Source organism: Chroicocephalus ridibundus, chromosome 10 (assembly GCF_963924245.1).
Source record: "Chroicocephalus ridibundus chromosome 10, bChrRid1.1, whole genome shotgun sequence".
NCBI lineage: Eukaryota > Metazoa > Chordata > Aves > Charadriiformes > Laridae > Chroicocephalus > Chroicocephalus ridibundus.
In genome coordinates this window covers 11,293,959-11,316,644 of record NC_086293.1, presented here as the reverse complement: position 1 = coordinate 11,316,644, position 22,686 = coordinate 11,293,959, and the positions used below count along the sequence as shown (strand labels likewise).

The 22,686-nt window shown below is 46.9% G+C and overlaps 1 protein-coding gene across 4 annotated transcripts in view; it reads left to right on the top strand.

Moving 5' to 3' along the window:
* Positions 1-18,700, top strand: part of CNTN4 (contactin 4) — a 345,846-nt gene extending 327,146 nt beyond the window's left edge. For 3 of the 4 annotated variants that reach the window (XM_063347947.1, XM_063347946.1, XM_063347949.1), the window contains 11 exons: positions 1,249-1,424; positions 3,719-3,839; positions 6,317-6,475; positions 7,223-7,372; positions 8,497-8,567; positions 10,427-10,661; positions 11,197-11,312; positions 13,276-13,462; positions 13,941-14,053; positions 15,604-15,772; positions 16,949-18,699. In XM_063347947.1, coding sequence (XP_063204017.1) covers positions 1,249-1,424; positions 3,719-3,839; positions 6,317-6,475; positions 7,223-7,372; positions 8,497-8,567; positions 10,427-10,661; positions 11,197-11,312; positions 13,276-13,462; positions 13,941-14,053; positions 15,604-15,772; positions 16,949-17,049 — 1,598 coding nt within the window. In that variant the 3' untranslated portion in view covers positions 17,050-18,699. Of the gene's footprint in view, positions 1-1,248; positions 1,425-3,718; positions 3,840-6,316; positions 6,476-7,222; positions 7,373-8,496; positions 8,568-10,426; positions 10,662-11,196; positions 11,313-13,275; positions 13,463-13,940; positions 14,054-15,603; positions 15,773-16,948 lie in introns of all 4 variants that reach the window. The other variant, XM_063347948.1, reaches the window with a different exon arrangement.
* Positions 18,701-22,686: the final 3,986 nt, after the last annotated feature.

Sequence of the window (22,686 nt, the reverse complement as noted above, 5' to 3'; positions counted from 1 at the left end):
TGGAGGGAGAGGGAATTCACGGGCACAGACGAGGAGCTGAAGTCTGCATAATGTGTCGTGGCTCATCTTTCTGTGCCACCATTTTGCTTGTACTGCACGACTAAAGTGAAAAATAGACAATTAAACCAGTGGTAAAGGATCCATGTGAACTTCAGCTGTGAATAAGTCCTGACGCCTGAGGTGGAGCTAGTACGTGCTGCTGCCCATATTTAACAGTCAGAACCTGCTGCATCACAGATAGCCACGGGTTTGGGGGCTTTCCTTTGGAAATGTCGTGGGTTAGGACAATGCCCTTTCTCGTGTTTCTTCTGCTTCACCTCCCCAAAATACTTGCGCAGTTCTTGTTCAACAGATCAGTGACCACAGAGGTCCTAAAAGGTGAGTCAGTCTGATCTACTACCCAACCCAACCCAGCTGCGTGTCAGGCAGAGGAGTTTCTATGCCCAGAGCCACCTCTTTCCCCAGAAACCCTCTGTCTGACGCCGCTAAAGGACTTGGCTCACTGGGGCAGAGTTTGGGTTTCCATGGTGTAAAAGGTTTGGTTGGTATCACTCATCGCTTACATTTATTCTGTGTGTGGGCTCCCCTCACACAAAGAAAACTACATGGATTTCAAATGTAAAACCATTCTCTAGAGAAAGAACCTGGCCAGTATTGTAAACAAGCAAAAAGTTTTCAATAAACATAACATACAACAATAATATTAGTCTAGTCTTTCTCTTTCCAGGTCCAAGCAGATATCACTCATGTTTTTAATATACCCTTCTTCACTCCAGTTTTGGACATTTTGCATTGAAAGAGTTTTCTTAAGGCAGCATTTAATTTAGGAACAACAAAATAGTTTTTTGGATAACCATGGTGAAGTGAGAAGACTCAAATAAAATCATCTCTAATCCCCAATGTTTTTCAAAAGATTTAACCAAGCCTTTCAGATCTGCTGCTCTCTATTCCAGCCTTTTCTCCTTGTTCATCAGGACGGTGCCTAGAAGAGGATTCTGGAGGATTTATTAATGGTGTTTCAATCCAACAAAAAGAGAAAGGTATTGGAGGATAGAATCAAAGCTGTGATAGTTCACTTGTTGCATTAAGGACCTTCCTAAGTGATCACTGCAAATTTTTCAAGTTCTGGTGGCAATGCTGTGGTTGTGGTAGACTGCTTAGCATCTTTCTCAGCTCTGCATCTCTCTCTTTCTGAAGAGGACAGGATTAATGCTTTTTTTTTTTTTTTGCTTTTTTTTTCCTTTGTAGATCCAACCAGGGTTATGGTGTCACCTTTCAGCATGGATGTCACTGTTGGAGAAAGCATTGTCTTGCCGTGTCAGGTATCTCACGATCACTCGCTAGATATCATGTTTACCTGGTCATTTAATGGACACCTGATAGACTTTGAAAAAGATGGGGATCACTTTGAAAGAGTTGGAGGGGTAAGTATTAATACTAAAGCGATCTCCTCACAGTAATAAAAGTAGGTAACGTAGAAAAGGGCTACTAATAGAAGGAATGGACTTGACTAAGTTAATAGTAGGAGGTGTTGTCTTGTGTCTTATAGACTGAGAAGATGAACATTGCCAGTAGAATACTTCATTACAGGTGGTGTAGAATTGTTATGTTTTCTTAATGACATGACTTCAATCTGCTTGCATGAACGATGTGTTCACATTGCAGTGGGATGTAAGTCAAAAGACCTATAATATGTTTTCTCATTGCAAAAAACTGCCTTCTCATTCAAGGGAGAAGTCCGTAATAGTTTTTCTCTGGCTGTAACAGTAAAAGAAATGTAAAATATAACAATTGTAGAACTTTGTATTTATACAGAAAATAGCAGAAATCTGAGCATACCCTCAAATTTGTTCAGGCAGTGTTTATTGGCATGTTTATCTGTCTCCGTCTGTGGCCTACTCTTGTGACCACACACTTAGTATTTTGCCTCTACACAAAATAAACTGCATTGTATTACAAACATCACCGACCGTCAGAGCTGACATTTCTTTTCAGTGTTAACTGTGCATGTTTCCTGGCAACGTCACCTTGGTATCTTTGGTTGGATTGTTTGTGGGAAACTCAGTCAGTACCCACTGACAAGGCAAACTTCTGCAATGTCCAGAGCATTGTTTATTTGAAGGTTGAAAAGATCACGTTCATGGAAATCCGATAGCTAGAAGAGTCCAGTGTGAAATGGTGGTTAGGCTGCCTGTTAAATACAGCCCTGGCCACCACTGTTGTTCAAGACCATGATCAAGTAGCAGGTACGGGGGAGAAAAGGTAGCGAAGGTAGGAATTACTTTCCCTCGTTAGGAGAGGAGAGAATCTGCTGGGGTCATGTGCCATTCAGAGAAGGTCAGTGCTATAGGAGGTACCTTGGGACACTGTCTATTAGAAAGGGGGTTCACACGAGGAGGTGGCACATCTGTCAGACCTTCCCCAGCCTCCCGTGCCATTCTTCTGACCAAAAATAATCTCCAAATATCTTTTGCTGAATAACAAGCTGCCATTTCACAGGCTGTGTCTGGAAGATGGGTAAAAAGTTTGCTTTCCTTTGTAACCATAACATTTTCCTTTGCAGTTCAGATTTCGTCTAAGTTAGTCTGTTAGGTGTTAGGCAGGACTTGGGGAGTTTAATTTCTAACTTAGTTGCAATTTTAAAAAGTTTTCTCCTCCTTCCTTATGAATTTTTGTCCGTTTTTATTGGGTGAAGGTAATGAGAAAAAGAAGGAAAGGAATGTAAGAAATTTTCAGCAGAGGTAGAAAACTGGAAAGCGTTTTGCATGTTGCTGTACAGGAGGGTTTGCAGAGCCATGTTTGCGCTGGGTTTCAGGCAGACTGACAGTCGGTGTTTACATTTGTCAGGAGTGAAATTTAATGCTGAAAGGAAGAGGAAATACAATTTACAAGCCTTGCTGTTATCCCTTAAAAAAAAAATCATCAAAAGATGCACTTCAGGATTGATGCCTAGGGCACGCAGCGGCGGCTCTTCCCAGCGACAGCGCCTGATTGGCCTGCAAAGCTAAAATTACAAACTTTATTAATATTCCTCAGTCAAAAAGCCACAATCACAAGGTTACCCTGAGATTTCTAATGTATCAAATGCTTTGTGTCTGGAGAAAAAATTAGAGAGAGTTTTCAGCTTCCTATACATACAGAAACCTAATTAGTTCTATTCAACAGTTAATCAGACATGCACTTGGCGTTTGGAAAACAAATTACCGCTGTTAGGTGATGCAAGATTTCCTCGGAGAGTGCTGTTCTCATGATCTTTAGCACAAAAACGCCGGGCAATCAAAATGCTGGCCGTAATACAAAGCCGTGAAACTATTGCAGATGTCTCGTAATTTGGGCTGGTTTTCACTTATGAAATAGATGTGGACGCAACTTGGGCATCTGATTACCAGAGAGGCTATAAATTGGATATCCAGAGAGATAAAGGGGGAATCGGAGAGAACCTGCCCTACATAAGCTCTGTCACAATGTTTTGATGGGGAAACTGCTTAACGGACCCAAACCAGGCTCCCCTGCCCCTTGTAGGAGCCATCATTTTAGAAACGCTCCCACTCTTATCTTCAAGGCAGACTCACATAATTTTAATAGGCCACGGCTTGCATTACTAATGTTTTCATCAGCCAGTGTAAAGTAAATCCATTAGTCACAGTGTCCTTCATGTGATAATGATGTTTAGCGCTCATTAAAAAGTAATTGTAACCACTTTTCCCTACTTTATCAGCAGGATTCAGCTGGTGATTTGATGATCAGAAGCATCCAGCTGAAGCATGCTGGGAAATACGTCTGCATGGTGCAAACAAGTGTGGACAAGCTATCGGCTGCTGCAGACCTGATTGTAAGAGGTATTTGAATTTTGTTACTGTTGTTGCTGTTGTAAAGATTTTTTTTTTTTTTCTTCCTATCTTCTGCTGCTGGTACGACAATTCCAGGGCTCAGAGACATTCATTGGGATGCCAGCATCTTGTAATTAATCTAAGAAATAAGCTCTAAGTACACGCTGGGTTTCACAGTACATTTTCAAACAGTGCATGTAAAGATTGTTTCATGTATACGTACTTGTACAACAGACACACAGCACGGATAAACACACTAGTACGTGTTCGTGTCCTGAACGCAAAGCTTGCACCAACTGAGCTCATTTATTTGAACTGAGCAGCAGAAACAGTATCCAGCTTATTCACTGTGCTTCTGCCCAGCAATATTCTTCCTGTTCTAGAATAAACACGATTTAGTGACTTCACTGGTATTTTAAGATCTATTCATTACCATACACAAGTGATCTGTTAAGTTTGACTTTAACAGAGATGCAATTAGTTAACCTGAGCCTGGATCCTTACAATAAATATAATATATATTTTCCTGCTCGTCAGCTTTGAGGAATGCAAGCTTTGGTACCTGCCACCCTCAGTTCTCAGAGACCCCAGCAAAACCATATAGTTCGCATGTTCTCCATATAACTTAAGCTCTCAGGCGACGCAGTGAAAGGAGGAAAGCATGAAAAAGAAGTAAGAAATTCCCTTTTTATCAAAGCGGTGCCAGAGTAAAATGTGCGAGATTAGCCCCTGAACTTCCGCTGAGAAATGTGCCCTTGTCTGTAGCTGGGCATTTCTGTTATCCTCATAATATAGTTACACTTTTCACCGCGTTTTCCCCATGGACGTTCTTAGCCACATGCTGTACAAAGAGCTGGGCCCTGGTGGCAGCGGAGCTGCTGCTCTGCTCCCCCGGAGGTTCCTCCCTGTTACTCCGGGGTTTTTGCTGCAGCATGATTTCAGATGATTTTTTTTTTTTTCTTTTTGCACAAACATTTCAAAACAGCCTGCTGACGGGTGCCTCGGTTAGGTAATTTCCTTACTGCTGGCTCTGTAAACAAACAGGAGGAACATGAAATTCTGAAATTCTCACAAGACGACGACCCTTGATGATGGCAAATCATCATCTGATCTTGTCGCTCCCTAAAAACATCAACGGGGATGTCTCCGTCCAGGCTTGTGGTCCCACAGCTGCGCTGAGAGTTATTCTGTACTGTCTCACCAACTGCATAAAAATTGGGAAATATCCCTGGGCTGTGGGACTGCAGGGAGAGGTGAATAGCTGGTGCGTAAATAAATACAGCCTTCAGAATAATTTTGAGAAGTTTTTTAAAATATTGGAGTTATGTCAAAATAATAAGAGCTCAGGTACTAGCATAAAAATCAATTCTTTATGTCAGGGAATATCAAACAAGAGCTTAGAGAAGTAACCCCTGGCACCGGTACACGTGGATCGGCCCACTTGTTCAGGATGGGATTTTTTCATGCCATCTGAACACAAGCCTGTGTCTGTCAGCAGCCCAAAAATAGTTTGTAAATCGGTAACTGATAATTTCTCCCTCTCTTGCCCCACTGCACCCTGCGAAGCAGTATATTCTGGATTGTTGGGAATAACCACGGTTATTCCAAGACATGAAGTGAAGACAGTTTTTTTCAGCCTCTGTCAAACAGTAGGAGTAATTTGTGATGGATCCAACAAAATTCCGTTTCTCTGGTGTAACTTGCGGTGGGGGACAGAAGGAGCCGACTGCTCCATGAGGCTGCATTGCGTGCCTGCTACCCCCAGCAAAACAATTTAAAGTTTTAATTTCTGAGAAATTAAATCTGGCTAGACCTGCTGAAACTTTCATTTTAAAGACGGGATATTGGAAGGTTACAGGGTATTTTAGATATTTAAACGTGTCCAGCTCTCTGAATATCATATGAGAATAATTTTAGTCCGCAGAGAGAATTGCAAGAGAGTTTGCTTGAGATGGTGCTTTTTGGGAGAGACTTTGCCTCGGGTACCACTATGGACAGTAATGGCCATGTGATCCAGGAGAGATGTCCTCTCTCTGGTTGGTGTGTCCTACAGTGCTTTACTGGTTCGGAGGAACCCAGCAGTGAAGCAGAAAATGCTGGTCCACGCTTGGACAAGATGCTCATTATGGGCAGGTCCTTCGTTCTTCGCCAGCCTCTTGGTGAATCCAAGCTGCAGCCAAAAATCCTACCTGTGCTAAAGCAGCGGAGGTGGGATGGCAGAGCTGATCCCGAGTCCCTTGTTCTGAGGGGTAGCCCAGGCGTGCCACAGCACTGGAGGCAGCTGGGGGCTGCGGGGGAAGCTGGGGATCTGTGTGTTTGTCCCCCCATGCCTCCCAGTCTCATCGAGGCAACGAGAGCTGGGGCTGCGCTTCGCTCCTCTGCAGGGACTCCCTTACCTCTGTCCTGAGCAGGGGAAGACGACCAGAGCGCTCCTTCCTTGAGCCACTACGAAGCTCCAAGCACCCCTTCTGTAATTCTTCCAACAGGTCCCCCAGGTCCACCAGAAGCCGTGACGATAGATGAAATCACCGACACCACTGCCCAGCTGTCCTGGAGGCCAGGAGCAGACAACCACAGCCCTATCACAATGTATGTCGTACAAGCAAGGACCCCCTTCTCGGTGGGCTGGCAAGCGGTGAGCACAGGTAGGTCCATCGCCTGGTCCCCGAAATGCTGCACCGGTGGAAAACGCCTCCATCGGGACCCACGCATAGGCCGAGTGGAGCAGCTCTGCACCCTGAAGGGAAGAGTAATTTCACTGGCTGCAGAGCACTTGTCTTATTAACTAGTTTCAAGTTTGGCAACCCAAAGATTTAGGGTCCAGTCAGTGCTGTTACTCATCCATTTTTCTCATGAATGTTTAAGGGAAAACAGAATGAATTCCTATCTTTTGTTGCCGCACTGGAGATATACAACAGTAATTGTGGTCTATAAAGATATCCCTCAGGGACAGACCATGTCATCTGGCCTATCTTTAAGTAGAATTATTTTCCTGATAGAGGGAAAAATCCCATGATGTAATTGTTCATTCCGTCAGAGGTTAATTTTGTTCCAGTAACCATTAAATAGAGGGAACACTCTGTTTTAGAAACAGAAAAACAAAAACCCTTTAAACCTGTTGTCTTGACACTTTTTTTTCAAAAAGTGATATTTAGGAGAAGCTCTTTAATAGCAGGAATTTCTGTGCTAAAATCACAATGTTTTCATGCCACCTCATTTATTTCTTTGCCGTTAACAGAATGTTATGAGAAAAGGTTTATCAATCCTTATTCACTTTGCGTTTATGTTAATCCCTCACTTTTAAGGATATCGGATATCTATGACCTTTTCTCAGCAGTCTTTAACGCTTTCAGTGGGTTTCATTGCGTTCCTGACCCATAGCTGTCTCCCAGTTCCAGAGATCATCGATGGCAGGACCTTCACAGCGACGGTGGTGGGTCTGAACCCGTGGGTCGAGTACGAATTTCGAGTAGTGGCTGCCAACCTGATTGGGATTGGAGAACCCAGCAGACCCTCAGAGAAGAGAAGAACTGAAGAAGCTCGTAAGTAGTGGTGGGCAACTGAGTTCAATCTGGTTGAATAAATGCTCGTCAGTGCTAATGGGTGTATGGCACTGGAGGAAGCTGAGGAGCGCTTTCTGTGCCCTCCTCCTGCGTGGCATGTTATTTGTGTGCACGGATCAGGCAGCTCCTGATGGGCTCTTTTGCTCACTCCATGACTCCTGGGTGTATAGGAAGACTTCATGCCCTTTCCCTGCGGAAAGCAATGATTTTCCAAAAAAAGGGTATTTGGGCAGGTTTTTTGGAAAATACTGCCCAGCATCCCTTGATGAGAGAGATGAACTCAGAGCGTTCCCTCTGGATTCCCATGATCAGTGTGATGGAAACTCTGGAGCAGAGACTACAGCACCTTGAGAGCAGGAGTGTGAGCTTCATGGCTGGAGAGTGATCAGACCCTTGATGCTGGGGGCTTCTGTGGTCCTCCGAGTAACTTGGACCTCATCCCCGTGGGCCATCAGCCTTGGAGAAACCACCCTGGGCTGCCCTATGGGTTGGACCATTTCATGGGCTTACTGAAGGTCTTCTGCAGCCCTCTCCCAGACACACCACTGCCTCCTGGAACCACACTGTGTCTTCAGGCTGCTGCAGGCACAGCTTGATGGTGATCCTCAGTAGGGCCTGTGTGCACCGATTCCAGCACAAGCTACAAGCCTTGAGAGCTTTAATACTCCTTGATGCTGTCCCCATCTTTTGATCTGGCAGAAAGGGGTCACAGCAAGGCGTAGGCTCAGCATGGTGGCTGCAGGAATACGTGCCTCGATTATGGGAAACCCCTGGTAGGTGACTCCTCTGTTCTGTTTTAGCCCATAATAGAACAGCATATGAAATATGAAAATAAATAGAAGCCTTTTTTATGGAAGATAAATGTTTAAACTAAACAATTAGTGACTGAATACACAAGTTAATTGACACACTTTTAATATATTGTTATTGACATACTTTTAATATGCTATTTGCCATGGCAAATTAGTCATTTCCTAATAGTGTTTCTGGTACCCAGCAGGGGAAGGCCAGCAGAGTCCTGTTGCTGCACAGGTCTGTTCCATTTCAATGCGTTTTTCTCGTTTCAAAGTCGCCGCATGCATCTTCTGAATCTTTTTTTGCAGTTCCCGAAGTGACCCCAGCTAACGTCAGTGGTGGCGGAGGGAGCAAGTCTGAGCTGGTCATTACTTGGGAGGTAAGTGGAGTCCAAACCGAGAGGAAAATTAATATGGTCCTCATCTAGATGCGCCTTTTCACCCCAGACCACAGTGAAGCTCCTGTAGATTTCAAATGGTGGTAAAAAGCCAGATTGCATGATAAAAAATTTCTATTAAAATTAAAGCTATTAAGATTGAGCCCATTCCAGGCCCCGTGTGAGGAAGCCGGCAGATTCCTGCTGTGCAGGGGAGCGGGTTGTGCATCGCGGCTTCAGCACGACCTCAGCTCCCCCTCACTCAGCACCTCCAAACACGTACAGCAAAGCATGGACGGGCAGGAGCCACCTGCGGGATAAAACAGTCTGTGAGGTCGGGCATGGCACGTCCTGACCTGGTTGAGCATTGCGGCTGGCTCCCAAGGTCCAGCCCTTACCCCTGCACCCGGTTATACGGCAGCAAATAGTTAAGAGTTAGCACAACGCGTTGCGTGCTGGCTTTCGTTACTGCTAATGAAAGCCAGCAAGAGGAGATACAGAGATGAAAAATGTTTAATATTCCTTAAAGCAGTCGGGGTTAGAACTTTAGTCATATGTCTGCTCATATTTTCATGTTATGATGCGATGCAGCTGGCATATTTTTCCTAATAATGAACTTCACTAGACATGGTAACACTTCCACTTAGCACTATTTCTGACCAAGCTGGCAGAATGAATTGCCAGAGATATTTTTAAGGTTATTAAAAAACTATAAATGGGGTTTTGTCCTTACCACACAGCTCAATGTGCTAAATTTCCTCCTCCATTGGACTAATTAGCTATGCTGTGTCTCCTGAAGATGGTGCAATATGTTTCAAAAACACACATGGCAAGAACATCAGCCGTGACTTTGACTTGTAATTTGCACAAAATATAATCTGTATTTTGATAGAACAGGCAGTTTACTCTTTTAAATGTCCAGAGGCCTTCTCTTTATGGTCTGATGCATTTTTTTGAGCCTTACAATACGCAGTAAGAAGCGGTCACCAAAAGTAACCCTTGCACAGGCTTGAGCATCTGTGGGAGAGTGGTCCGTAATTGCAGGTTGGTTTAATACATTGAGGTTTTGTGTTTTGATGCTGCTTTTAGGGGACTGCAAACCTGAGCATCAGTGTGTGCAGAAGTGACCTGGAGGTGACAGGTTGTTTCTTCTAGCTGTTACCTGGCACTTACCTGCCCTGCTCCATCACGTTTGTGGCAAGTTAGGAACATGGTATAGTGGTGGTTTTGGCAGAGTTAGGTTGATGGTTGGACTTGATGATCTTAAAGGGCTCCTCCAGCCTAGACAATTCTATGATTCTATGAAGCTGCTCCCTGCCATCGCGGTCTCTAACAGGTCATGTTGTATGGGCTGTGGATAGTCGGCTGACCTGCTCTGGGCTGCTGTGTAGCACTGGGACCATTGCCAGGATATCTTCTTCAAGGCTTCACGTATGACCGCAAAGATGTGAGAGCAGCTGCATGAGTATTGGGAAAGCAGGAACCGTGTCCTTGGTTCACCCCATCTCTTAGTCATTGCAGTGTCTAAAGTAACTCACGTGGTTACTGGAGGCTCCCTGTCTAATCAGTGAAGGGAGGTGGGCACCTAAGAAGAAGAATTAAGTCTTAGGTGAAGTGAATTCTGGAGATGCTGCTCTCCCCCCTGACTACAGGTTACTCACAGAGCAGCAAGGCTCTGGCACAGACGGGGTGGGATGAATTCCGGTTAGATGTGGAGCAGGATGCCAGCCGCCCCCTACTCTAGTGCTCTGTTTAGGACCGTAGCTTTAGAAGGACCGAAAGCAATAGCCAGCTTGCAGATGGAGAGATAAACCCGTGCCATTGCTGAAAGTGCCCTTTCTCCCCGGTTTTCCCCCCAACAGACCGTGCCTGAGGAGCTGCAGAATGGAGGCGGCTTCGGGTATGTGGTGGCCTTCCGCCCCTACGGGACCATCAGCTGGATGCAGACCGTTGTGGCCTCCCCGGACGCCGCCAGATATGTCTTCCGCAACGAGACCTTGCCGCCCTTCTCCCCCTACGAAGTCAAAGTGGGGGTGTACAACAACAAGGGGGAAGGGTCCTTCAGCCCCGTGACCGTTGTCTACTCGGCAGAGGAAGGTAGAGCCGGGACCACCCCCTACCACCTCTCCCTCCTCCCTGCCACTGGACACGGGAAGGGTTGACTGGGTCTGAAAGGGTTTAGTATCCACCTTGACGTATCCTTTGATACCTAATCCTTGCTCTGATTTATAATAAATGGCGAGCCGTGATTAATTCTTTTGATAGTCATTAAAATAACATTAATCGTAATGAAATCTTTTGATATTAATGGAAAAGTAATATGTAATCTGGAAAGAATTCCGCTGAGATTTAGTATGAATTAATGTCCACTGATCAGAAAATGTTCCCTCTTGTCCTAATTACAGTACATGGTATCCTGGGTTGAGTTTAGTAATGACATCTTATTATTTCTTAGGCAGAGGAGCGGTGCTGTCTGGCACAGGCTGACAGGCCATCGTTTTGAAATGTGGAAGTTTGTTTTGGTGGCATGTCGCATTTCTCCTGCAATGGAGAAAATAAATCCCTTGAAGTCTGAGACAAAATTAACATAAAATTGAAAACTCTTCATTTTATTTTTAACTCCTCTACCCAGAGCCGACGAGAGCCCCGACCACTGTTTTGGCCAGAAGCCTTTCTGCCTCAGACGTTGAAGTTTCTTGGGCTCCCCCTCGGGAGAACCAGCACAAAGGAAGAATACAGGGATATGAGGTATGGAAATGCAATGCAGCATCCTTTCGGTACTAAGCATTGAGGAGATGCGGAGATACCTCATGGGTGGTCACTGTGGTGCTGCTCCTCCCTACTGCAGGGTGGGTGGGCTCCTGCGACGTGTTTGTTTCCTTGTCTCTCCAATCCATGGGGATTTCTCTCACATGGTAAAGGATTACAGACCTTTCTGTGCGCCATCTGGCTGAACATGGAGAGCAGAGCTTGCTGGGGGAGCCCATGTGAACGTGCTTCTATGGGCTGGCAGCGTCTGAGCTTCTGGGAAGGGAGCGCTGCAGCCGGGCTGGTTCCTAGCAAGGAAGAAGAAGGGATTGTCACAGGGTGCAGGATCTGTCCCTGGGGCACTCGTGCTTTGAGCAGTTAGTGCTGGAGACGACCGGGTGCTGCCAGGCCAGAGCTGGAGGTAAACACGTACCTTCACAAGTCCATGGGCCCTGAGAGTACTAAGGGACCTGGCAGATGTCATTGCTGGGCCGCTCTCCATCATCTTTGAAAGGTCCTGGAGAACAGGTGAGGTGCCTGAGGACTGGAGGAAAGCCAACGTCACTTCAGTCTTCAAAAAAGGTAAGAAGGAGGAGCCAGGGAACTACAGGCCAGTCAGCCTCACCTCCATCCCTGGAAAGATGATGGAATAGCTTGTTCTGGCTGTCATCTCAAGGCATGTGGAGGAAAAGAAAGCTATCAAAAGTACTCAACATGGATTCACCAAGGGGAAATCGTGTCTGACTAATCTGATAGCCTTCTATGATGGCATGACTGGATGGATAGATGAGGGGAGGGCAGTAGATGTGGTCTACCTTGACTTGAGCAAGGCATTCGACACGGTCTCCCACAGCATCCTCATAGGGAAGCTTAGGAAGAGTGGGTTAGATGAATGGACAGTAAGGTGGATAGATAACTGGTTGAAAGATAGAGCTCAGAGGGTCGTGATTAGGGGCACAGAGTCTAGTTGGAGGTCAGTGACGAGTGGTGTTCCCTAGGGGTCAGTACTGGGTCCAGTCCTCTTCAATATATTCATCAATGACCTGGATGAGGGGATAGAGTGCACCCTCAGCAAGTTTGCTGATGACACCAAGCTGGGTGGGGTGGCTGACACACCAGAAGGCTGTGCCACCATACAGAGAGACCTGGACAGGTTGGAGATTTGGGCAGAGACGAACCTTATGAAATTCAACAAGGGCAAGTGTAGGGTGCTGCACCTGGGGAGGAACAACCCCCTGCACCAGGACAGGTTGGGGGCTGACCTGCTGGAGAGCAGCTCAGTGGAAGGAGACCTGGGAGTCCTGGTGGACAACAGGATAACCATGAGCCAGCAATGTGCCCTCGTGGCCAAGAAGGCCAATGGCATCCTGGGGTGCATCAAGAAGAGTGTGGCCAGCAGGTGGAGGGAGGTCATCCTCCCCCTCTACTCTGCCTTGGTGAGGTCGCACCTGGAGTACTGTGTCCAGTTCTGGGCTCCCCGGTTCAAGAAGGACAGGGAACTGCTGGAGAGGGTGCAGCAAAGCGCTACCAAGATGATGAGGGGACCGGAACACCTCTCTTATGAGGAAAGGCTGAGGGACTTGCGTCTCTTCAGTCTGGAAAAAAGACGACTGAGGGGGGATCTTATCAGTGCTTGTAAGTACTTAAAGGGTGGGTGTCAGGAGGATGGGGCCAGGCTCTTTCCAGTGGTGCCCGGGGGCAGGACAAGAGGTAACAGGCACAAACTTGAACATAGGAAGTTCCACCTAAACGTGAGGAGGAACTTCTTTACCCTGAGGGTGGCAGAGCCCTGGCACAGGCTGCCCAGAGAGGTGGTGGAGTCTCCGTCTCTGGAGACATTCCAAACCCGCCTGGACGCGTTCCTGTGCAGCCTGCTCTGGGTGACCCTGCTCTGGCAGGGGGTTGGACTAGATGAGCTCCAGAGGTCCCTGCCAACCCTATGATTCTATGCTCCGCTTCTCAGGTCAGGTGTTGGAGACACGACGAAAAGGAAGAAAACGCAAAAAGGATTCGAACAGTTGGCAATCAAACGTCCGCAAAAGTCACCAACCTGAGGGGCAACACGCTGTATCACTTGGCAGTCAGGGCGTACAACACGGCTGGCACTGGCCCCTCCAGCGCCACCGTCAATGTCACAACCAAGAAGCCACGTGAGTGTTTGGGAGGATGGGGGGCTCTTGCCTGGGAGGGTTTCTGCCAGTGTTCAAGCTTTCTGGAGTCTGAAGGAGCTGTCAGACTTTTCTTTGCTGGGTTTTTGACTTACCAGCCTGGTCTTTTTTTCTTTTGTAAGGCTCTTCCTCGTGTTAAGTAAGCAGAGCATGCAAAACTGAAATCACAGCTGTGCAGGAAAATTAAATATTTATCTCATCGTTCAAGAGGGCTTTTTTCTTCTGATCTCAGGCATGTTGAGCAACTGACTGAATCTTTTTTTCATTTAGAGCGCTGTGTTGTGTCACACCTCCCGTGACCTTGAGGACACAAATCAGTGAAACAGCTCATTAGCTTTCTGGAGTGATAGGACTCTGGACATGTTCAGCTGTGGTGGTGGAAGCCACATTGGTACTGGGTGGTATCCAACTGGGAATTGGTGCTCCTTAGTAATACAGTGCTGTGTGTATTTTGGTATAGCACCAAGTCAGCCCCCCGGGAATGTCATATGGAATTCGTCCGACTCCAAGATCATACTGAACTGGGACCAAGTGAAAGCGCTGGACAACGAGTCAGAAGTGAGAGGCTACAAGGTGAGTATTTTGTCGGCACAGGACAATACCACCCCCTCACCACCCCCTGGGCCTGCCGTGAACCCTCACTAAGCTTATCCGTCGCTGGATTCTGATCTTGCGCTATAAGGAACATTTCCATGAATCCAGCGTCAAGTTGGGGGTTATAGTAAGACCAGATGAGGTGTTTTTCATGGCACTTGCGTGGTTTTCCAGGTTAAAACTGGAGCATTCCTCCAGAAACAGAGGCCATACTCATGTAGCGTGAGCACGTTCTGCTGGTGACTTGGCCTCACCCCAGCAATGCCTGCCCCGGCAAGCACCCGTCTCAGCCCATGGACCTTCCCCTGCTCCTCACCACCTCCTCTGGAGCTCCCACCACACAACTGCTCTCCTGCCTTTGGCGGTAACCTTCCAAAGGCGGTAGTCGACTCCTTAATTGCAGAAAAATAAAATGCTTTTTTAATAGCTCCCATTTTCTTCCGAAAGCAAAGGAGAAGAAAGAGAATCCTCATTAGTAGCAGTTTTAATAGGGTATAATTTATCTAGAGAGAAATCTTGGGAAGAATTCAGCTCTATCGCCTTACACAAGGGTTTAATTTGGCCCAAAGAAGACATTGGTGTGCAATTGCCAGCCGTTGCCTTGAGGGTTGAGTTGTGCAAACGTTTTCCACCAGAGCTTGAAATGATGAAGAACCTGGACATGCTTTGTATCTTCTTCAAAATCTGAAATGCCGGTGGCAGCAGCTTTGCGAGCCTGTGCCAGCTCCTCAATTTCTGCACTAACTTTTAAGTATCTTTGGTGCACTCTATCGGATTATCAAAAATAAGTTATTCCTCAGGGTTTTTAGTCAAAACCTCAGATGAATCCCAGCAGTTTGGACCAACTTTTCACTACATATTTTAGGTTTGAAATGCAAATTAAGAAGTCAGCTGAAAGAGGGTGAGAGAGTTTTTCACCCTGAAAAAGCAAACTCCATCTAGTGGGCTTCTAAAAAGTCCTCCTTTACCTTACCGTTAGGATAGCACAGCCAGATTGATTTCTTTCCTGAATCGTAGCAAAACATTGCCCATTTTTATTGTTTTTTTCCTGGAAATCTTGCATTTTATGTCACAATTTATGATCTAAATTAGTAGAATTCGCAGATCTTAGGTGGTCATTCAAAAAGACATTTATTTTTTCTGGGAAGCCGTTTGTGGCACTGCATCAATTACCCCAACTCAATTTCCTGAAGAATCCTAATAAGAAGTTTCAGACCTCTAAAAATAAGCCTAAGGATTTATTTTAGCTTGATCAAGCTAAAGATCTCACCGAGGGGCTTCACTAGGAACCGGTGCCGTGTTTGGTGCTGCGCATTGGCATCACCCTCCTCCCAGTGTCACCCCCCTGCCCGGGCACTGTCACCGCTGCGCTGGTGGCAGGTCCCCGGCAAACCCAAACGGCCCCTCTGTGACCGACCCCGTGTCTGAGCATCAGGGGCAGGAAAAGAGCCGCAGCAAATCCGGACACCCTCAGGGCAATGGGCATCTCTGCCGTTTCTGCCTCCTTTTCTCTCTGCCCGTCGCTGCAGGTTTTGTACCGGTGGAACAGGCAGAGCAGCACGTCCGTGATAGAAACGAATAAAACCTCGGTGGAGCTCTCCCTGCCGTTCGACGAGGACTACATCATAGAGATCAAGCCCTTCAGCGACGGGGGCGACGGCAGCAGCAGCGAACAAATCCGAATTCCAAAGATATCAAGTAAGGGCGGGAGGAACCGGGGTCGGTGCTGAGCCACGGGGAGCCAACGTCCCCGGCCCCTCTCCTCCGGCTTCACTGTCCCCACAGGAGGATGTCCCCAAACAGGGACGAAGCAGAGCCTTGAATCTGAGCAGGGTCTGGCATCCCCCCGGGAGGGAGCCGAGACTGACCCAGGACCGGTAGTTCTGATTTCATCCTGAGTCAAGATTAAACTATAAGAAACGCCATCATAACTACTTATATTTGTATTTAAGCTTTCCAGACACTTCCCACTCTCCTACTTCCATACTCGTATATATGTTGAATATATTGTTTCACTGCAGTTCACTATAACGAAATACAAAATGCAATGTTCAGAGCCTTTTAAATTTATAAGGCTACTGTATAGCCACATTCCATTGTGTGTTGGATGCATAAATATTTATTTAGGGAAATGAGGTTGTGTAGAAGAACAAACAGGAAAGAGAGTATTTTATTACACAACATTGCTTTTGCAAAATCTCCATGTCCCATCTTCCATTAATAATGCCACAGTTTATAAGCTGCATTAAATCAGGAGCCTCTGCAATGCAGGAATATGGCATTAAAATTACAGCAATGTAAAAAAACCCTGGGTGAGATCAGAATTATCTCCCCCATAGTTGCACGCTGTGGTTGTATAAACCATCCCGAGGAATTTAATCAGCAGACCCGGGAGCGCGCGGGAGAGCAGGAACACATGCCAGTTCCTATTTGGCTCAACGCAGTGGGCCACGGAGCAGGTACGGGGCTCCTCCGGGACGTGCATCGTGCCAGGCTGGCGCCATAAGGAGCAGCTTGAATATAGTACTGTTGTAAAAAAAAAAACAACAAAACAAAACAAAAAGTAAACAGGCCCTGAAGTAATATAATTGTGCAAGTAGCCTCAACACAAGAGCGGCAGGAATTTTAGTTAAACCAAAAATTCAGTTAGAGAGGCGAAACGCAGTGAAGAGGAGGTTATTGAAGCCAGGGGAGGGACCGATGCGGCCAGGCTCCGCGGTCTGGGCGGCCCACCCTCCCCGGAGCCACCTCACCTCTGCCACCACCGCGCGGCAGGAGGAAACAGAAGTAAAGCCCCGGGAGAGGGGTTGGGGTGAGCGAACGTTGCTCTCTCCGCCCCTGGCTGATTTTTCTCCCCTTCTCTCCTTTGCCCAGACGCATACGCGAGAGGATCCGTCTCTTCCACCTCCAACGCCTGTACACTGTCAGCCATCAGCACGATAATGATCTCGCTCACAGCCCGGTCCAGTTTATGACAAAAATGACATAAAGGACTTCTTGTTTATAATATAAGCAACATTTAGCTAGTTGTTCTGAAGACACCCAGTACTAAGTAATATTGTGGTTCGAGTACATCTTACTACTGGAAAAATGTTTATGCTTCTTTAGGAATGGCATTATACAGTACTTCCTCAAAGCAAATATAGCTTTGTCTGAAGTTTCCTTGGAAACTCTGCAATGCACTGAAAACATCTGTAATATGATGTTACCAAAGCAGTTTACATATGTCCTTATATGCATATTTTTTATTATATATTTAGTGTTTTATAGAATTTTTTAAAGTTAACATATGATGTAGATATTAATTTTTCCTCTGCTATAAAATGCTATGGACGACATTATCATGAAAATATCGTTTGGAATTTTTTCCTTTATGACGGAGAGGTCAAAGTTGTTCTTAGTAAATTGGCTGCCACTTTCCTGTACAGTTTTACAAGGCTAACGCAAGGCAGAACCGTTCCAGATTCCGCTCGTAATGCGGCTGCATTTAAATGGCAGTTACGATGATTCTTGTGCTAAATCAAGTGCTTATAAGACACAAGATGTTACATTTTATTCAGAGGTCTAAGCAAGACAAACTCGAAATACTCAGTAAGAACACTATAATCTTGAAAAAACACATGAATTTTGGTTGTTTGTGGACTACAGGACATGTAGCTAATACTCTGGCATTGTGCAGCGAGGGTCCGTTTTTACTGTCTTGAAATAGCTTTGTCTTTATCATAATTAGCACTAAATTGGGTAGGAATGAAGATACTGCAAAGATGTGATCTCTGCCTCTAGTGACGAAGAGGGACCCGAAGGAGCGAGCGAACGATGCGGTTCTCCCCTTTGGCTGCAAACCCGGCTAAATCCACCTCGCTTTAGGGGATTTTATTCCAAGGAAATCAGAACACAGCGACTCTTGAGATGTAAAACTGCCCTGGGTTCGTTGTCCGAACACGCGCTTGCTTTCCACCTGCATCGGAACATCACATCATCCTTCCACACTCCACCGTATGGAAAACGCTTGGGGAATGTGGTCCGGAGCGCGAGCATCAGCATCGGCGGCGCCGGCTGCCCGCGGGGAGGGGGATCTCCGGCACCTCCCTGCTGGGAATTCTGCGCTTCTTTAAGAAACTCTTCACAGAAGCCAGAAGGCAAAAAGAGAGTCACGCCGGAAAACAACAATATCCACAGCAAAATAATTCTTCTTAAGAGAAGGACTGTTTGTTACTACGGGGTAATTTTGTAAGTTCACTCAGATGGGATAACGCTAGTAAAAGGCAATGGAATTTTCTATAAAATTTTCAAGTTTAAATGCGCTGCAGTGGTTTGTTTATTTTTTTTTTCTGATAGCTTGAATTTGCCTGTAACTTGTCTTTTTTGCTTACAAAATAATACAGTTAACTTTTAGACCTTCTAAATATATTTATTCAGTAACTCATAATCAGGATTCCACTTGTGTAAAAGTCAGGGGTGTTGACCAGAGAAATATTGTCAGTATTTCAAGCTGTGTTCCTTTCTTAGTTTGATATGGTTACTTCTATGTAAAAAAAAAAAAAAAGAAAAAAAAAAGAAAAACAAAAAAACCACAAAACCAAGAAAAACGGAACAAAAAAAAAAAGCTTCTGTAGTTTTCTCCCCAGTGTAAATGATATTTATCAGTGATCTAGCAGATGTAATCTTTTTTTAAAGGTATTGGTAATAAATATTCTGTCATTTGTAAAGATACCTGTCTTCCAGGAGCGTTTTTCCTCCACCTTTCATTGTACCCGGTGACAGATTTCCCCACGGCAATAGGCAGCACCTGCTGGGGCTGTCACTGATGTGGAGATACAAAATAGGAGTAGGTTTAAGTCAAAACTTTGTGGAGGCAGAAAAAGATATCTATTTATATGTCTCTGGTTTAATTCTGCTTCCAAAACGGGGTAAATTTGGGGTGATAATGTCTATTTATGAGGAGTCATGACCTCTCCAAGCGTGTGTGGGCTGGTGGCGTCGGAGTGGAGCCTCTACAGCTTGGGAAGCTCGGAGCCTCGCTGAGAGGGGAAAAGAAGGGAAAAAACCCAAAGAAAGAGACCGAACGGGCATTCACCATCCTCGAGCGCGACCACGGCCATCGCAGCCGCCCGGCAGCAGCAGGAGCCGCGGGGCAGCACCGAGAGCGGAGCAGCGCAGACCCTGCACCCCGAGCACAGCCCTGCAGGTACAGCACCGCTGCTGGGGACCTGCTGGGTCTCGGGGGGCTTCTGAGGAGGAGTGCTCAAGGCCAGGCTGGACGGGGCTTGGAGCAACCTGGTCTGGTGGGAGGTGTCCCTGCCCGGGGCAGGGGGTGGCACTGGGTGGGCTTTAAGGTCCCTTCCAACCCAACCCATTCCATGACTCTATGATTTTGGGGAGCACTATGTGGTGCTGAGGGACATGGGTTAGTGGTGGTTTTGTCGGTGTTGGGTTGATGGTTTGACTCGATGATCTGAGAAGTCCTTTCCAACCTAGACAATTCTATAATTCTAAATCACTAAATCCACCAAATTTGCTTTTGTAAATCTGATTTTTAGGGGTAGCAGTGCAGGAGTGTCATGACTCTGCTCTGTGTTTCAAAGGAGCAATATTGTGCTTTGTAATCAATGAAGCTTAAAGTCAAACTGTGCCAGTAACACAATTCAGTTTTTAATAAGCAAATTTAAAATTGTCGTCTCTAGAGGTGGGCGAGGGACACGCTCCTGCGGCTGCTCACGCGGAGGCAGCAGGGAGACGCTGCAGCAGGAGGAACGCATAGGGTTTGTAGCTGGGCTTAAAGAAAAAAAGTTCCAGAATGAGTATTTCTGCGTGCTCCAGGAACAAAACCCGTAACTCTGATGTAGGCGTTTGGGGACAGATAGCTTCACGGGCGGTGCGGGCTGGTGTAAGAGGGGCAAAATGTGACACGCAGCCCCAAGCGCGGCCTGGCCTCTGCATCTTCCTGCTGTTGAGCTCCTGAGCGGCACGGGGCAATGAGCCAACTGCCTGGGACGTACCGAACGCGCTCCCTTTTCTCTCTTGCTGCCTGAAATGGAAACTGTTTGCTCCGAGTTTAACAGCTATGAGGAGGCGGCTCTGCCGGGAATCGCGTTCCTGGTCCTGCGCGGGTGGACCTTGTTCAGTAGTGGGGGGGTTCCCCCGCTGGGACGGGCAGCACCACGGGCCTGGCTGGGGAAATGATTCTCCTGCGGCTTTACACCAACTCTGTTTGTTTCCTAGAGTGAGCGTAACGCGCATCTGCCGGCTTTCAGAGCCATCACCTCCTCCTCCCTGGAAGGCCCGAGGACCTGACGTGCCCTCGCTGATGAGATGAACACCCACGCGGGTTTGCTCGGCATCGCCGGCTCGTTGCAGTTGTTTGCGTTGTTCCCCCGTGATGCGCGTCCTCAGCAGTGACGCTGAAAACCAAAATCTCGTGTCCCCGCCCCTGCGCCCGGGGAGCGCCTCGGCTGCCGCCGCCTGCACTCGTGCTTTCACATGGCCAAACACACAGCTCAAAGGCAAAATATACTTAAATATGTGGCATTAATCTCTGCGCTATCTTGCCATTAATGGGAATGAAATTCTTTTTAGAACTCTTATTTATTAGGCCACTTGAAGGCATGACATAAAATACATCACAGTAAATGAATTCTCTTTAGTCTTGTTTTTAGGATTTTAGTAATGAAGTTCTGATTGTAGAGTGTTAAAGCTGGGCACCTCAAATCCATTAAAATCACATGCAGGGGAGACGTTTAAGGCACAAACATTGTTACATTAGTGAGCTACATTCATTTTGATGGAGCCATGCTATTTCACCCCGATGAGAACGGGCTCATTTATTATAATTATTTTTAGTCTGTGGCACCTGGGAACTCCATTACTTTCGGCACTTTCCAAACAAGTTACTTGCTGGGTCAAACCTTTCTTTTTATTCTTTGTGAATGTGCTTAACCCCGCCTCTGGCCGGCTCGACAGACAGGGGGTTTCTCGGAAGTAGAAGGGACTCTGCAAGAGGAGGAGAACTTCGTGGTCCGCAGCCAGAGCGCTCAGAGCCCCCGCGGTCGGAGTGGTTTCAGGCAGGAGGTTTATTTGGTAACTCGCTTGGTGGGTTACAAAATGTAAGTAAACAGATCGCAAACAGAAGCTGACGCTGTCTCAAACTCAGTTCGTTTAAGACGGAACAACAGACAGGGAAGAAAACCAGGTTGCAATATTGGGCAATCCAATCGCTTGGATTTTCGAAAAGGCGTGAAGGCAGCTGAAGCTGCAGGTGCAGGAGGGGCCCAGCTCCTCGCAGCTCAGGAAGCCTCATAAGAGCACCAGGAGGCCCTTGGCACATTCCTTTAATTACTTTACACTTGAAAACTCTGCGTTCCCAGGCTGGGCTTTGTTTTGTAGGTGCAATTGAGGAAGTTTATCAGCTTGTGCCATTTTTCCCCTTTTTCTCCCCCTTTTTTTCTCCCTTTAAGCTTTACTCTCTTGTGCCAGGAAGCACAAACGATGCCTTCTTGTTCTTTTGCAGATGCTGCCAGCTCATGGCACAGGCAAGGGCCTGCAAAGGAGCTCTGGACTGAAAATGAGCCAACTGCGTGTCTCCCGTGCCTCCCCTTGTCCCGGTGAGCACCAAAATAGTTCTCAAGTCCCGGGCTGTGAATGTACTGTGAGTTTAAACGTGGCTCCCCGCAGACCTGCAGCGCACGCAGCCCGTGCAGCATCCCAGGCTGCCCGCGAAACCTGCCGCGCACACGAACGCTGCGGGTTCGGGAGTTGTGCCCGTGGCAGCAAGCTGCCGGCTGCCTGCACACAAATAACAAGACTCTAATTGTATATCAGCTGCATAAGAAAACTAACGTTGTCTTAAATAGCCTATAAAATCCAGGGCTTTTGGGGTTTATAAAGTCCTGTAACTGAGACAGCCTTTTCCCAACATCCAAAATTGTTACAAAGCAAGATGTAAGGACCTTGATGCAGCACGAGAGGGACACCGCCACGTTGGGCACGGCCTGGCCGTTGCACCCTTCAAGCCGTACCCATGGTCTGGCGTCACGGGTCACAGCTCGCACACAGCACCAACAGACGCTCCTTTTATCCATGAGTTGCATTTCCATGGAGGTTATTGGGGTTATTTCCCGAGTTCACACGGTTTCATTACAAACTCTATCAGCGAAGGCCACATGTGTGTCCGCACTCTGATGACAGATGTGCTGTGGCCCCGCAGCACCAGGATGACAGCCCTGGGGTGCTCTGCAGCTTCTTTTACCCTTTTCCTAGTATTTGGCCCACCTTGGTCACTGCCCACAGCTGGGCACCTTGCTGCCCTATACACGGGGCTGCGCCAAGTCCCAGTTTGCATTTGAGTTGTCAGAATTACTTAAAACAAAACAAAAATCCAAAACACTGAGCTGTCAACCAGAAAAAAAGTCATTAGCTCTTTTCCAGAACGTTTTTTTCCTGCACAGCCCTTGTGCCACGTGCTTCTGTCCTGCTTAAACTGGGACTTTTCGTTTAATAGCTTATCATTACACAAGGCACCTCGTGGAAGCAAGTCCTCCTCCCTGATGGAAATGCCGACGCAGTGGAGGTGACACGGAGCCCGCTCCGGTGACGCTGGGTGACGAGCCGGGGCC